Consider the following 17,016-nt stretch of genomic DNA (forward strand, 5'->3'; position numbering starts at 1 on the left):
GACAAAGCTCGTTCAATGAAGAATGTGTCTTAAGATCTGTATAGCCTGCTATCAATGCCACTCCACTCCTCCTCAAAGATTGGATCTTTTTCAGGAAAGGTACCATAATTGCAGTTCATCTGAAACAGATGACAGCTCAGCCATTGCCAGCGGTTTTACCACTGCCAGTAAAAGATTTACACAATTCCAGTGACATTTATTTATTTAGGTCTGCATCCCAAGATAGTGTCAGTAACACAACAGCCAACGTCTGACACATTTTGTAGCTGATTGTAATATAAATTGAAATGCCAAAAATCTCTCTCCTGCAGAATGACTTATATTCTATCTTGAAGTGTTTTCACACTATCCATATCTTTGTATGACTATTTAATCTCATAAGTAAATAGAGATAGCAAAAAGGAAGAAAAATGGAGTCCTTAAATAAAACACACACACTATACAGGATCAGAGATTTGCAATTGCAAAATTACCCCATCTGTTGTAAGCTAGAACAGCCTGGTCCAGCAAATACAAAGACAGCAATAATTTTTAGTGTGTGAACATTAATCTTCAGGATATCCATATAGGGGAGATCATCTCCTCCAATTTATAGATGGGGTAACTAAAATGCAGAGGGACAGATCCTCAGCTGACATAAATCAGCATTAAATTAAAGTCAGTGGAGTTATGACACTTTACACCAGCCTAGGATCTGGTGAAAAGAGGTTGTGGCTGAAGTATGTAGACAAAAGGATTGAGAGACAGAGAGGAGGCTGATACCACAAATCCTGTATCCAATTCAGTAAGTTACACTGCCCCAAACAATTTTTCATAACTGAAATAAGGAGCCTTTCGGTCATTTTTGAGCGGCATTTTGCACTGCTGTATGGGGTACTTGACATTTGACTCTCCTTCTTGTTGTCTCACATCCCCCTTTATTTTTGGACAGCTGCCTAGCAGCATTCTCAAACCTTGGGAGGGGGGAACATCTTGCATCCCTCAACAGCACATTCGCAGGCAAGCTGGGCTCCATAGTTACTGCAGTCTGTTTCTAGAATACATTGTCAAATAAAGTTAGCTGCTGGCTTTGATTTTTATTTATGGGCCTCTCTGCATTTATTTGGCAAAGATAAATGGCCTGGCATGCTCTGTAGAATCCTCAAAATTTATAAGCTCTCACTGTTTTAACACATAGACAATAGGCCACCTGCAATCAAACTCTCACCATTTGAACCAAGGTACCAGATGACTTCGCCGTGTGTTCTGTTCCAGAGTAAGGCACCCACAGAACTCACAAGGGCCATAACCAGAAGGATGCAGAACAAAACCAGAATCTGCATGTTGGTCACCTTCTCCACATTTGATCTCTTCAAAGGGGCTTTGGTTGAATTCTGAACAAAAGCAGAAACAGCCTTGAGAATTGGTTTAAGTATGGCAATAACAATAGCAAATGGTGAGAAAAACTGCTAAATAATATTACAATAACTACAAAAGTGGGACTGTTCTCCTTAGTTCTTTGGCACACAGTTAATTTTCAGAGTCTTAAAACAGTGGACTTAGCTATTTTGTTCTCAAACTCCATCCCCAACCAGTTAAATATTGTATTTATGCAAAGTCTATGGTGGTATTATATACACAAACACAGACACACAGAGACTAACAGACTACTGTTGTGAGTCAGACATACGGGACATGTACTATGCTCAATCTCTTCTGAGGGTTCAGCACACTCCCTCCTGCCTATTCATCCCACTCTGATGGCCAAGGCAGGTAAAGAACAAGACCATGTCCCTGCCTCTGAGGGTCTAGCTCAGGGGTGGGCAAACTTTTTGGCCCGAGGGCCACATATGGGTTTGGAAATTGTATGGTAGGCCATGAATGCTCACAAAATTGGGAGTTGGGGTGCAGGAGGGGGTGAGGACTCTGGCTTGTGTTGTGGGCTTTGGTGTGGTGCCAGAAATGAGGAGTTCAGGGTGCGGGAGGGTACTCCGGGCTGGGACCAAGGGGTTTGGAGGGCAGGAGGGGGATCAAGACTGGCGCAGGGGGTTGGGGCGTGGGAGGGGATCGGGGTGCAAATCGGGGTGCAGGCTCCGGGTGGTGCTTATCTCAAGCAGGGGAGGTGCGGCCAGGCAGCCCTGCGCGCTGCCCTGTCCACAGGCGCTGCCCCTGCAGCTCCCATTGGCCACAGTTCCCGGCCAATGGGAGCTGAGGGGGCAGTGCTTGGGGTGGGGGCAGCGTGCAGAACCCCCTGGCTGCCCCTACGTGTAGGAGCTGGAGGGGGGAACATGCTGCTGCTTCTGGGAGCTGCGTGGAGTGGGGCAAGCCCCAGACCCTGCTCCCACCCCACCTCCCGGCAGGAGCTTGAGGGCCGGATTAAAATGCCTGGAGGGCTGGATACAGCCCCCGGGCCATAGTTTGCCCACCCCTGGTCTAGCTCTCAGGGGAACACTAGCAGAGAGCAGCAGTTACTGTCCTCAAAAGAATGCAGGGATTGGAATTTTCTCTAGTTTCTGCACAGGGCTCTAAGAGGGAAAATGCTCCTTATATCCTCCCCTCAGCTCTTGTGCACTGCAAGTTTTTAGACACAGTTCAACAGTAGCCAAGTATAGTTGTTTTTTATAGCCTTAAATCTTAAACCAGCTGAACTAAAGTCTGGTGGAACCTGGCTGAATAGAACTACTTGCAGGATCAGGGCACATATTAATGCATGGAAAGGTTTTAACTGGATTTATTGTTCTAGAAATAGATAATTTCTTCCTAGATTACAGCCCACAGAAGATTGCTTGTTCCAGAAAGTGAACAGGGGTATACCGCAGAGTCACAGTTGACATTACTTCTCCTTGTTACTATACTTCTCTGCGTGAGAGTCAGGAAAAGCTTGCATTACAGTGGTGCTCTGGGAAGGCTGCAATGGCACTTACTTTATAAATTTAGATTTAAAATAGTTAGTACTGTATATCATGTATAAGGATACGAGTCTGTCACAGATTCCATGATTTTTGGTGACCTCCAGAATTTAAGCCCCAGGCAATGGGACTTTGGCTGTCAGCTCTGTGCGGCGGGGCTCAGGCAATCAGCCCTGTGCCATGGGGTGAGCCCTGGGCAGCGGGGTTCAAGCTGTCACCCTCCACCCCGCATTTGGGCAGCAGGGCTCAGGCTTCTATGAATTATTGTTTATTGACTGCAACCAGTCCATGACTTTTACTAAAAATAATTATGACAAAATCTTAACCTTAATCATGTATAAAATGTACGTTGTAAGCTCTTCCTGGCAGGTACTAAGTGCACATACTGCATTACAAATATAATGACTGACACTTTATTTTGCATAATCAACTCATAAGGACAGGCAGAATACAGAAAGAGAGAATACTGAGTTCCATCAAAACACACACGAGTAATTATTTCCAATCCATTTTACCTGCATGAGCTTTGTGTCATGTCCTGTGTATACAACTATTCCCAGGACCCATTGGGTGTTTCTAAGCTGTGCACCTCTCAGCAAGATCTGGTCAGGCCCAATGGGAACCGGACTAGAAGCCAAGAACAAAGAAAAAAATAAGAACAGATATTTTAAATGACTCTGAAGATACTCTAATTCAAGAAAGTTATTTTTCATTATAGGAACACATACTTCTTTTCTTGGTTACTCCCCTTTCACATCATTCACAAAACGCAGCACTTCGAAGGAAATGAATAGTCAGGGACCTCCAGCATAAATCTGCCACTGCCCACCCATAAATAAATACATTGAGTTCACTCCTCGACTGTCTTCCAGTCTCTGCACAGTGCAGCAAGGTGCGGGAGCTGCAAAGGAGCTGGCTACAGTTCCCAGGTTGTCATCCAGCATATTATAGAACAGCCTCAAGGCTGCCCTAAATAACACTCCAGCTAATGTGATTTCTATTGAGCAAACAGAGGGACATAAACAGCACTAGACAATTGGCAAACTTTTCAAAAATGAGCCACTACAAAGACTTTTAATCTTAAAAAGTACTTAGTCAATAAGTAACAAACATTTTCAGAAAGCAGCAGGATCCAGTGGACTGTCCGAGGGGAGTCAAGTGCTATTCTCAACTCTGCCACTAGCCTGCTGTGTTACCTGGGGCAAGGCACTTCATCTCTCTGCGCCTGAGGGCATCTACACTTGAAATGCTACAGCAGCACAGCTGAATCGCTGCACTTCAGTGTAGACACTATCTGTGCTGATGGGAAGGGTTCTCCCATCACTGTAGGTAACCCATCTCCCCGACATGGGGGTAGCTCGGTCAACGGAAAAATTCTTCCATCAACCTAGCACTGTTTACACTGGAGCTTAGGTCAGCTTAATTACACTGGATTTTCTAGTGTAGAACAGGCCTTAGTTTCCCCACCTATAAAATGAGCATAATGACACTTCTTTTTGCAGCACTTTAATTTCTATGGATTATAGTACTTGAATTTATATATTTGAAGCATGAAACTTTTTCTTTTAAGAGTTACAAGAGGGAACTAAATTACCCTTAAAAAGGAACTGTGGCTGCAAGCTCAACTATGAAGGGGCTCTCACTTCTCCCATAATAAACATTCATCATTTGAAAGGTGGGACTGGAACCCTGGCTAAATTCTCTGTAAGCTGCGTGGTCGCGCAGTGGCCTATTTAGTGCAGCACAGGCGCTCAGGGAACCAGGGAGCTGTCGCGGCTGGGGGAGGGCACCCCTCCCCCAGCCCCAACCTAGCCCTACCCTTGGCCCCAACTATGGCATGGCCCAGACCTGCCATGGCCAGGGCACCCCTACCCCAGCCCAAACCTGGGAGGCCTGGCCTGACCCCAAACCTGGACGGCCTGGCCCGAACCCAGCCGGCCCTCCCCAAACCCAGCCCCAGCCCGGACCTGCAGGGACTGGGGGAGGGGTGCCTATCTTGCAGCCCCAGCCCTAGAGCTGCCACGGCAGAGAGGGGTGCCTCTCCCCACCAGCCCAGATGCTGCAGGGAGAGAGAGCTGGGGGAGTCCTCACACCCCTGCACCCCAACCTTCTACCCCAGTCCTGAGCCCCCTCCCACACTCCAAACCCCTCGACTCCACCCCTACCACATTAATTTTGTTATGTGTCACACATCACCTCCGTACTGGTGCACATAAAATTCATTCTGCACATGGGTGTGAAAAATTAGAGGGAACACTGAACCCTGGTCTTCTAGTTCCAGAACTCACAGGCCTCTATCACTTAAGGTAAAGACTGTCCATTGAAGTCAATAGAGCTACACCATTTTACAGTAGCTGATGATCCGGCCCATGCACCAGTTAGCAGTCACCCATAGAAATACCTTTATGTTCTTTCTATGTTGCCAGGGAGGCCACAGTGCACAGATACACATTAGACATATTTCTTAACAGAAGACAACTGTAGTCTTTCAGTAAAGTTGATACCTTTGGCCATCTAAGCGCAAGTTTCCAATGAAGTCATAGAGGTGACGATTGGGTCCTTCACATTCTATCTTCCCAGACACTTTCATCAAGTCTTCTCTCGACTGCAGACTAGCAGTTTGAGTCAACCCCTGCAAGAGACCAAGCCAGAGGAGATGCTTGTCAATTCAACTTTTCTTGTTAGTTTAATTTTCAATATTGTGTTCTATAATGTATCCCAACAAGTGAGAAACAGAGGCACAGCTTAGTACATTGACTTAATACTCGAGCTTCTTCTGCTGCTTATGGGATTCAGGGGCTCTGTAGCCCCACAGAAATTGCTGACTTAATAAGGACCAGATTTTGCCCTAGCTTGCATGGTCGCTCAAGGCAGTAAAGTGGCATAAGGCACCTCCTTACTAGCTTGAGCCAGCTGCCTCTACAACCATTCATAGCGGTGCACAGAAAACAGTCTTCACAGCGCTGTTATGTTCCCCCCCTCGGCGCAAGTGGGCAGGAGGGAGTGGGAAGAAACAAGGAATGAGAGCAGCTTTGTTCTGCCCTCCCCCCACCCCCACACGGGGCAATGTAGCTTTTTGACACATGTATGCTAAGTCCCACTGTCCCTCCAGGGCCGCTCCTGGGGCACTACAACCACGCTCTGCCCTTGCTCAGGGTTGATTGCTAACTCACCACAGATTAATAGATTCCAAGGCCAGAAGAAAAGGAGGACTTGTGGCACCTTAGAGACTAACCAATTTATTTGAGCATAAGCTTTCATGAGCTACAGCTCACTTCATCGGATGCATACTGTGGAAACTGCAGAAGACATTATATACACAGACACCATGAAACAATACCTCCTCCCACCCCACTCTCCTGCTGGTAATAGCTTCTCTAAAGTGATCATCAAGTTGGGCCATTTCCAGCACAAATCCAGGTTTTCTCATCCTCCGCCCCCCCCCCCCCCCACACAAACTCACTCTCCTGCTGGTAATAGCCCATCCAAAGTGACCACTCTCTTTACAATGTGTATGATAATCAAGTTGGGCCATTTCCAGCACAAATCCAGGTTTTCTCATCCTCCGCCCCCCCCCCCACAAACTCACTCTCCTGCTGGTAATAGCCCATCCAAAGTGACCACTCTCTTTACAATGTGTATGATAATCAAGGTGGGCCATTTCCAGCACAAATCCAGGTTTTCTCACCCCCCCACCCCCCTCCAAAAACCATACACGCAAACTCACTCTCCTGCTGGTAATAGCTTATCCAAAGTGACCACTCTCCTCACAATGTGTATGATAATCAAGGTGGGCTGTTTCCAGCACAAATCCAGGTTTTCTCACCCCCCCCCTTTTTTTTCCAAAAAAAAAAACCACACACACACACAAACTCACTCTCCTGCTGGCAATAGCTCATCCAAAGTGACCACTCTCCCTACAATGTGCATGATAATCAAGGTGGGCCATTTCCAGCATAAATCCAAGTTTAACCAGAACGTCGGGGGGGGGGGGGTAGGAAAAAACAAGGGGAAATAGGCTACCTTGCATAATGACTTAGCCACTCCCAGTCTCTATTTAAGCATAAATTAATAGTATCCAATTTGCAAATGAATTCCAATTCAGCAGTTTCTCGCTGGAGTCTGGATTTGAAGTTTTTTTGTTGTAAGATAGCGACCTTCATGTCTGTGATTGCGTGACCAGAGAGATTGAAGTGTTCTCCGACTGGTTTATGAATGTTATAATTCTTGACATCTGATTTGTGTCCATTTATTCTTTTACGTAGAGACTGTCCAGTTTGACCAATGTACATGGCAGAGGGGCATTGATGGCACATGATGGCATATATCACATTGGTGGATGTGCAGGTGAACGAGCCTCTGATAGTGTGGCTGATGTTATTAGGCCCTGTGATGGTGTCCCCTGAATAGATATGTGGGCACAGTTGGCAACGGGCTTTGTTGCAAGGATAGGTTCCTGGGTTAGTGGTTCTGTTGTGTGGTATGTGGTTGTTGGTAAGTATTTGCTTCAGGTTGGGGGGCTGTCTGTAGGCAAGGACTGGCCTGTCTCCCAAGATTTGTGAAAGGCCAGAAGGGATCATTGTTATCTAGTCTGCCCACCCAGTATAGCACATGCCACAGAACTTCCCCAAAATAATTCCTAGAGCATCTCTTTCATGAAAACATCCAATCTTGACTTAAACTATGCTGGGTGTCAAACTGGTCCTCTCTTGCCCCCAGGATCGAGGAACTGCATCCAGCTCTTTTGCAGCTCCCTCATCCTATTGCACTCAGTGAAGACTGCATATCGCAGCCAAGAAGTTAACCCAATGTATTAACTTATTGGGAGGGCAGTGTAAGATTTATCATAGGTATCACTAGCCATACCCTAACATGCCATTTTCTGAAATTTAGAAACCACATGCCTGATTCCTCACTGGAATTTTTGCCTAGTGTCAAAAGTTACCCTTGAGTGAAGGGAGTGGAAAGTGAGTGTAAATCACTGCCATAAACCCATTTTCCATCTTGTTTGCTCAAGTCAGACTCCACATTGCAAGGCAGTTAGAGAATCAGGTCCACATTTTTTAAATGCAGTGACCCATATATAAATACAATCTGCAGAGGATTCTTCCCCAGACTACTGTCCTTGGTATCAGACCTGTAGATACAACCACAGTTTCTCAAACAAAATTAAAATGCAGGCAAATATAAATATTTTCAAATATGAATTGTAAGTTACAATGGCATTATGATGATGCATTTTGTACAAGATGGGTCATGTGAGGTGTCACTGGAAAATTTATGATTTGCTACATATGATTATCATATTTGTATGCATGTATCATTTTTGTACCGGAAGTTATGAATATTGACTACATATCTGTATTTCACATGTAATCACACCTGGGTGACACCCACTAGGCAAAATGCTTCCAGTCTAGACAGTCGGCTATGAAGGGCCTACTCAAGGTAATGGGCCACTAGGAAAAACAATAGGCTTTAGGAGAAGCTTATGCCCCACCTGGTAAGCATCCCTGAGAATGCTCCAAACAGCTTGTAAGTAATGGTTGCTATGACTCAGCAAGGTATGCAAGGGCATGTGACCAGGCCACATAACACAGAATTTCATCTTGGATACCAGTGTTTTTCCACAAACTGAGTTTGGGACAAAGGGTTCCTGCCATATGCTAAAGCTATATAAGGCAGGGAGTGACATCATCTGTTGTTCTTCACTCTCCCACAACTGAACACCTAAGAGAAGCTCCTAAGGAAAAGGACTTGGAACTGGGGTTGAACACAAAAAAGAAGCTTACAAGAAGTGGAAGATTGGACAAATGACCAGGGAAGAGTATAAAAATATTGCTCAGGGATGCAGGAGTGAAATCAGGAAGGCCAAAGCACACCTGGAGTTGCAGCTAGCAAGAGATGTTAAGAGTAACAAGAAGGGTTTCTTCAGGTACGTTAGCAACAAGAAGAAAGTCAAGGAAAGTGTGGGCCCCTTACTGAATGAGGGAGGCAACCTAGTGACAGAGGATGTGGAAAAAGCTAATGTACTCAATGCTTTTTTTGCCTCTGTCTTCACGAACAAGGTCAGCTCCCGGGCTGCTGCACTGGGCAGCACAGCATGGGGAGGAGGTGACCAGCCCTCTGTGGAAAAAGAAGTGGTTTGGGACTATTTAGAAAAGCTGGACGAGCACAAGTCCATGGGGCCGGATGCGCTGCATCCGAGAGCGCTAAAGGAGTTGGCGGATGTGATTGCAGAGCCATTGGCCATTATCTTTGAAAACTCATGGTGATCCGGGGAAGTCCCGGACGACTGAAAAAAGGCTAATGTAGTGCCCATCTTTAAAAAAGGGAAGGAGGAGGATCCAGGGAATTACAGGCCAGTCAGCCTCACCTCAGTCCCTGGAAAAATCATGGAGCAGGTCCTCAAGGAATCAATTCTGAAGCACTTGGAGGAGAGGAAAGTGATCAGGAACAGTCAGCATGGATTCACCAAGGGCAAGTCAGGCCTGACTAATCTAATTGCCTTCTATGACAAGATAACTGGCTCTGTGGATGAGGGGAAAGCGGTGGACGTGTTGTTCCTTGACTTTACCAAAGCTTTTGACATGGTCTCCTACAGTATTCTTGCCAGCAAGTTAAAGAAGTATGGGCTGGATGAATGGACTATAAGGTGGATAGAAAGTTGGCTAGATTGTCGGGCTCAACGGGTAGTGATCAATGGCTCCATATCTAGTTGGCAGCCGGTATCAAGTGGAGTGCCCCAAGGGTCGGTCCTCAGGCCGGTTTTGTTGAATAGCTTCATAAATGATCTGGAGGATGGTGTGGATTGCACCCTCAGCAAGTTTGCAGATGACACTAAACTGGGAGGAGATGTAGATACTCTGGAGGGTAGGGATAGGATACAGAGGGACCTAGACAAATTAGAGGATTGGGCCAAAAGAAATCTGATGAGGTTCAACAAGGACAAGTGCAGAATCCTGCACTTAGGACGGAAGAATCCCATGCACCGCTACAGACTAGGGACCGAATGGCTCAGCAGCAGTTCTGCAGAAAAGGACCTAGGGGTGACAGTGTACGAGAAGCTGGATATGAGTCAACAGTGTGCCCTTGTTGCCAAGAAGGCCAATGGCATTTTGGGATGTATCGGTCGGGGCATTGCCAGCAGATCGAGGGATGTGATTGTTCCCCTCTATTCGACATTGGTGAGGCCTCATCTGGAGTACTGTGTCCAGTTTTGGGCCCCACACTACAAGAAGGATGTGGAAAAATTGGAAAGAGTCCAGCGGAGGGCAACAAAAATGATTAGGGGACTGGAACACATGACTTATGAGGAGAGGCTGAGGGAACTGGGATTGTTTAGTCTGCGGAAGAGAAGAATGAGGGGGGATTTGATAGCTGCTTTCAACTACCTGAAAGGGGGGTCCAAAGAGGATGGATCTAGACTGTTCTCAGTGGTAGCTGATGACAGAACAAGGAGTAATGGTCTCAAGTTGCAGTGGGGGAGGTTTAGGTTGGATATTAGGAAAAACTTTTTCACTAGGAGGGTGGTGAAACACTGGAATGCGTTACCTAGGGAGGTGGTGGAATCTCCTTCCTTAGATATTTTTAAGGTCAGGCTCGACAAAGCCCTGGCTGGGATGATTTAGTTGGGGATTGGTCCTGCTTTGAGCAGGGGGTTGGACTAGATGACCTCCTGAGGTCCCTTCCAACCCTGATATTCTATGATTCTATGAAGGGAATGGTCCTAAATTTGTGTCTGCTAGGGAGACTGGCACTGTAACTAGGTCGCATCCAGTTAGTGTCTATGTAAAATCCCAGAGACCAGACAATTCTGGTGCTTGTATTTTGCCCGTTGCTAGTGTGTTGTTGGGAAAGAGTGTAGCAACTCTGTCTAATCAGGGTGAGATCCTAGCCAGGGCACAAGGAGAGCAGAAAGGTGATTTGATTGTGTTACCTACTGAGGATGTGGAAACCTGTAGCAAGAAGGAAAAGATTACTGAACTTGTGTGTGGCAAAGGGAAGGAGACTGCTTCTAACCTTTTACCTAGGAAGTCTGTAAGTTTGCCTGAAAGGGGATTGTGTAGGAATCCTCCTGATGGGCCAGAGGTAATTCTGGATGTAAGTGAGACCCAGAAAGAGTCTGTTGTTGCTCAGGAAAGTGTTCCTCTAGAGCAAGCCGTAGGTGAAAAGGGTAAGGGCAGAATTTCTGTGAAGGGTGAACTGTTGCATAGAAAAGCCCTAGGGAAAGGAATCCTCATAGTAGTCTTTGCAAGCAGTTTACTGCAACTGAAGGGTGTGAAAGTGATTAATCAAGAAAGTTTCAGTTCCTAACAGACAGAAATTTTCTGTTGTGAATGAAGCCACTGACTTTCCTGTTGAAAGATCCAGTGTGGACAGCTTTGAGAAGGTCTCAGATGAAGTGAAAGTTGTTAAGAAAGTTAAACAGTCCTATAACCAAGTGGCTGTGTTTGGCCAGCTTGTTGGGGAGACAAGGTTGTGGAGAAAGGGATGTCTCCATGCTAGTTCTGTAAGTGAACAGTGTGTGGCCCAGGCCAAGATGGGCGCTCTTAACCAACAGAGCCTGAACTGCAGGCCTCCAGACTGGAGCGCTGAGAGAAGACCCTATCCCAGTTTGACCCCCGGGGGTTTTGGGGTGGCAAAAGGGCACGGGCCGCATAAACCTTCCCACATGAGGCATGCGAGTGCTATCGACCACCCCGACCTAAGGGAGGGCATGAAACTGGAAGGGCCTGGTGTAACTCCCACCAAGGAACAGGAGAGATGCTGGGGCATCCATGGGAATGTTGGTGGCTTCGAACTTCCCCAGGTCACCGGCAAAAGTGACCCCGCTCAGTTCGGTCTCAAAGGGGGAGAGATGTGACGAAGCAGGACTGTTCTTAATGTTTCCTCTGAATATTGTGGGGGTGCCTCAGTTTCCCCTATGCAGTTCTTAAGTATCTAGGTGGTGGGATAAGGGTGTATGATCGTTGCAGAGCCCTAGAGGGCAGGTATGTGCAGGGGTCTGGACACCGAGAATGGCCGACACCCTGTTTCCTGGCAACTGATGGCCTGGCCCTTCCCCCCGCAAGGTGAGAGCTAAAGGGTTGGAGAACAAAGGAATCAGGTGACCTCCTGGCCTGGGAAAGGGACAAAGCCAAGAGGAGGAGGGGCTGGAGAGAGAGTTTCAGTTTGGGGCTGGCTGGGGACATGGAGTGAAGTGCAGATGGGGTTGTCTGGCTCACTGCCTCCCAAAATGGACCCAGCTGAGGGGTCCTGTTCTCTGCACCTACAAGCTCTGGTTTAGACCATGTTCCTGTTGTCTAATAAACTTCTGTTTTACTAGCTGGCTGGCTGAGAGTCACGTCTGACTGCGACATTGGGGTGCAGGACCCTCTGGCTTCCCCAGGACCCTGCCTGGACGGACTCACTATGGGAAGTGCACGGAGGGGCAGAGGATGCTGAATGCTCCGAGGTCAGACCCAGGAAGGTGGAAGTTGTGTGAGCTGTGAGTCCTGAAGACAGTCTGCTAGCAGAAAGAAGACTTTCCCAGAGTCCTGACTGGCTTCATGGGGAGCAGTTCCAGAGCATCGCCCGGGGACTCCGTGACAACAAGTACACAGGTTTCTAAGTGCTGCTTTGATACTGTCAGGGGTATGCTGCAATCCCATGAAATTGCATCTTAATGTGCTCAATGCCCTGATTGTCCTCACACATTAGTTTTAGATTTGAGCAGCTGCAGTGTCTAAATGGAGTTACTCCCAATTGACACCGGGGTAAGTAAGAAGAGAATCTGTAACTCCTCTTCTCTGACTTGCATAATGACAGGTTTCAGAGTAGCAGCCGTGTTAGTCTGTATTCACAAAAAGAAAAGGAGTACTTGTGGCACCTTAGAGACTAACAAATTTATTTGAGGATAAGCTTTCGTGAGCTCCAGCTCACTTCATCAGATCCATCCTTTTCTTTTTTTCCTCTTCTCTGATAACTTTACATTTCCCAAACATTTAAAATACAAACTTATTTTCTCACCTCTAAACATTCTCTTATATTTTACAGATATATTTGCATAAAATAAAATGTGTCCTTCTGGTGAAGTTTACCATGGGCACAGCGTGACTGATGCCCCTTGGTACAGAACAGCCACTGTATCCATGCTGCACATGCTATGGAGAGGGCATGTAAGGGGACTCCACACACCAAAGGTTCTGCATCAGCTCTGATAAACCATGGCATGGGGTGTTGGGGATGGGCAGGAGGATGGTGGGAGCTTGGCCTCTCGCTCTGTAATTACTGGGATCCCCTTAAGCAGGATGTGCATAAGAGTCTCAGTTAATTATTTTTACTCACACAAAAGTACCAATCTCCGCTCCATGCTGCTCCCCACCCAAAGACTGAGGTGCTCACACTTAGGAGTCGGAGAAAGCCTGGGTAAATACACAGGCCCTGATTCACCTTTACACCTCTCTGGCGGTGTAAAGAAGCCTGGAAGTGGATATGTCTAATTCACACTCTTTAAAGGTCTATTTATGCGGCCAGGGTTGTACAAAGCAGCCTCAGTGTAAATGAGAATCAGGCCCATACGCTTTGCAACATGACCTGAAGGTCATCAAATGCAGGTCCTGTAAGATGGAGAGAGAGTAAATTCATGTTTAAAGCACTTACCAAGCATGTAATTACAGCAGCCCTGGGAAGAATACTGCTGTTATTAGAGTGGGGGAAAGTGAGGCAGAGAAGTTAAATATTTGTTTGAAGGCCACACTAGACGTAAGCGTCATAGCCAGGATCTTCCTGATGTCCATTCCCATGTTTAAATCCACTGGACCATGCCTCACTTTAATTCAGTTTCTCAACAAATCTGTACAGCAATTATTACCACCTCCATTCAATAGATGCAGAAACTGGCAGTGAGAGCATAAGTAACTAGTCAAGAGTTATACAGCTGCATTTAGAATCCAGATCTCCTCACACCCAATTCCCTTTCCTAACTGCTGAACAGGACTTTCTAGTTAACATTATACACTAACAAAATAAATGTGATTTTACCTGTCGTATTTTAAGATTAGTCTCCCCATCAAGATTAGATGTTTCAATATAGCACATTGCCTGAGGTTCACTGCAGAAAGCACAGTAAAATTTTCATGATTAAACATTTTGTAAAACAATTACATTGAGCCTTACTTGTGCTTTGAAAGTACCCAATTATAACTATTCTCAATACATTATATGGCAAAAAGTTAAATTCTGATGGTGAATGACATGGTGCCGTTTTTTAAAAATCCCTTTGAAAATTACTTCACTTAAAAATGACTTAAATGATTTCTTAAAAAAAACACTTCTATCTGAATCAATACAGATGCTATCCAGGAAAAACAAGCAGGTTTAACATAAGTACACATCATTTCTAGAAAACATTAAAGAACCTCTGCTTCAATTCTTCACATTATTTAATAACTCAGCTGTTTCACTTTTGACAAGTTCTCCTTCTAGAATTTTCTTCCCCAAATTTGTTGAGCAAGAATGCTGGAAAACTATAGCAACATTAAAACAGGGGAGATTTTCAAAATACTAAGGACAATTAGGCACCAGCTCCCTTCTTACCTTTGTACATTTTTTCCCCATAGAGCCAAATCTGGCTATACGCTGCTCATACAATTCACCAAAAAGCCATGGCTGTAAGGGCAGCAGAGTATGTTAATGTTCCACCTCCCTGATTCTAGTTCCCCCCAAAATTGCAAAGGCTACTCTGCAGGTGTCCTATGGTTGGAGCCACAGAGAGGCATTCTGGAACCAGGGTGTGTCAAGGGGTGTGGTCTACTAGAGTGTTTGTGCCCTTACACATCCCCACACAACCCTGTCTTACAGAAATTACTCCTCTTCCTGGCTGGAATAGGCTGTCCGAGGGTGGGAGAGAGCTAAGTATGGGTCAAATTCAGGTATACAATGATTATGCTTTCACAGAGTGCCTACTCTCAGGGCACACCTGAGGAGTATTAGAATCTTGCCCAGAGTTTGTACTCATTCATCTTGTCCTGTAGTTCATAAATTCATAGATTTCAAGGCCTGAAGGGACCACTATGACCATCTGAGCCCCTTTATAACACAAGCCATAGAACTTCCCCAAAATAATTCCTAGAGCATATCTTTTAAAAAGACATCCTCACTTATGTCTATGCATCACAATGAAGGAATTCACTTCCTACTTGGACCCAGATACGCATTTCGTCTTACCGTGTTTGCAGACTACTTTCTATACATTGAGATGCTGTTCTATATCTCCTGAAGCATTCAGATTTAAATTAACCCTTGTATTGCTGCCATTTTCCTGACTGCTAGACACCTGAATGCCAGAGAGATGCAGGTATGCAAATCGAGCCATATACACAGATATGTATGTGGTCTCCAGAGAAATAAATTTTCTTTCAGAAGTCATTCAGCAATGGGAGCTGGCACACAGGTTCCCAGCTTCCCACATATGGTCAAACTAACAGATCAAATCCAATGGACACTACAGACTCTAATACATAAACCACAATGGTCCATATTTTTGGTCGTATTATGAACAGCAAATTCACTGTAACCTAGATGGTGGATCAGACGCAGCACTTATATCACAGGCCAAGAAATTTTTACACACAGTTCTTCACATCTGTATATAGCCCTGAAAATGCCTCTTATACCCAGTACAAATGAGATCCAAATATGATCTTTAATTACTTTTGGTCTTTTTTTCTGCCTTAAGAATTTCTGCTGTCTGTAAGATCCCTTGAATGTCATCTTTATGTGAATAATCAAAATAATAGACAATTTAACAGTCAAAACAATATACCTGTACACACAAAACCTTAATACAGCACATACCATATACAAATCAAACAATCATCCTTGCAGAGCATGCAAAGCTTTCTGGTGAACTGAGGGCTATTATTATTATTATTACCATCTCAAAGAATTTATTATGTACATAACAAAGCGACCATGGTAAAAGCAAAACCACAACAGAAATGGCCAGTACTAAAAGCAAAGCATTTCATAAATTAAACAGCATACTCAGGGCCAAATTATGCCTCAGTTACACCAGTGTAACCTCACTGACATCAGTGGGGTTACTGGAGTGGTACTGACAGAATAATTTGGCCTATGTATCTTAAGAACTAAATCCCAGTGAAGCAGGTAAGTGGGAGAAAAAGTTTAAATATAAAACGTTGGAGGAGAAAGCCCAAAATGGAATGAGTATCCCTCAAAACTGGAAATTACCATTCTGATTAGAGTGTGGTTGTATCCCCTACCTGCACTTAAATTTGGGAGCCACCTGGCTAGTAATAAATAATCAATAATAATTTGGGGCTTTTATTTAAATAAATCTTATTTTTAAATTTTGACCTAAATCCTAGAACGAACTAGATATTTGAGGTACCTCAGTTTTTGGGTACTCAACCTCAGTCATGATTAAAGGGACAATATTTTTCAGACTTACTGAGCACCCTCAGGACACCTTATAGAATTTCAATTGGGCACCCTAAAACTCCAGTACCCCAAATCTCTAGTCACTTTTGAAATTTCAAATCTTCATTTTTTACCTGCTATCTATCTCCACCAGAGACACTGCTTCTCCTGGTGACACAAGAATGAGACAGAAAGTGAGGGCAAGGCAGGAAATGTAGGCCAACAGCTCAGAAAAGACATTTCTCAGAAGGTTAGTCATCTGTTTCCCTCTCCAGGAGGGAATTTCAGGGCCTGGGGATCAGGGTGACCCATGGCCATTGCTAGTTAGAGAGAAGAAGAACACCCACAAGATCCCTTGTTTGATGTTTGGGTGGTGAAGAGAAGACCTGCAGTCTTAGGGTGTGTCTTCACTGCAAAGTTAACTCAAATTATAACTCAAATGTTGCTCCTAACTCAAGTGTGGTGGTGCTTTTAAACACAACTTGGCTGGTCCATCAGGGGGTACAGGCTAAAACTTCAGAGAGCGCAACTCAGCAGATGCTGGCATGCCCACCCTAGTGTGGCCACAGGCTAGTTCCACTCGAGTGCTGACAGTCCTCCAATGCCTTCTCATAATTCCCACCCAGGCACCCAGAGATGACAGACAAGTTCTCTCATAATTCACTAAAAAAGAATTTACAGAGCAGCTCATCTAACTGCAGCG

General features: G+C 45.3%; 1 protein-coding gene across 2 annotated transcripts in view; it reads right to left on the reverse strand.

Annotated features, from left to right (window-relative positions):
• ATP8A2 (ATPase phospholipid transporting 8A2) overlaps positions 1-17,016 on the reverse strand; it is a 674,656-nt gene that overhangs the window by 531,318 nt on the left and 126,322 nt on the right. For both annotated transcript variants that reach the window (XM_074958618.1, XM_074958626.1), the window contains exons 8-11: positions 13,914-13,983; positions 5,393-5,520; positions 3,404-3,515; positions 1,208-1,373 (exon numbers count right to left, since the gene is read on the reverse strand). In XM_074958618.1, the coding sequence (XP_074814719.1) occupies positions 1,208-1,373; positions 3,404-3,515; positions 5,393-5,520; positions 13,914-13,983 (476 nt within the window). The remainder of the gene's footprint in view (positions 1-1,207; positions 1,374-3,403; positions 3,516-5,392; positions 5,521-13,913; positions 13,984-17,016) is intronic.

This window comes from Natator depressus, chromosome 1, assembly GCF_965152275.1.
Source record: "Natator depressus isolate rNatDep1 chromosome 1, rNatDep2.hap1, whole genome shotgun sequence".
Classification (NCBI taxonomy): Eukaryota; Metazoa; Chordata; order Testudines; family Cheloniidae; genus Natator; species Natator depressus.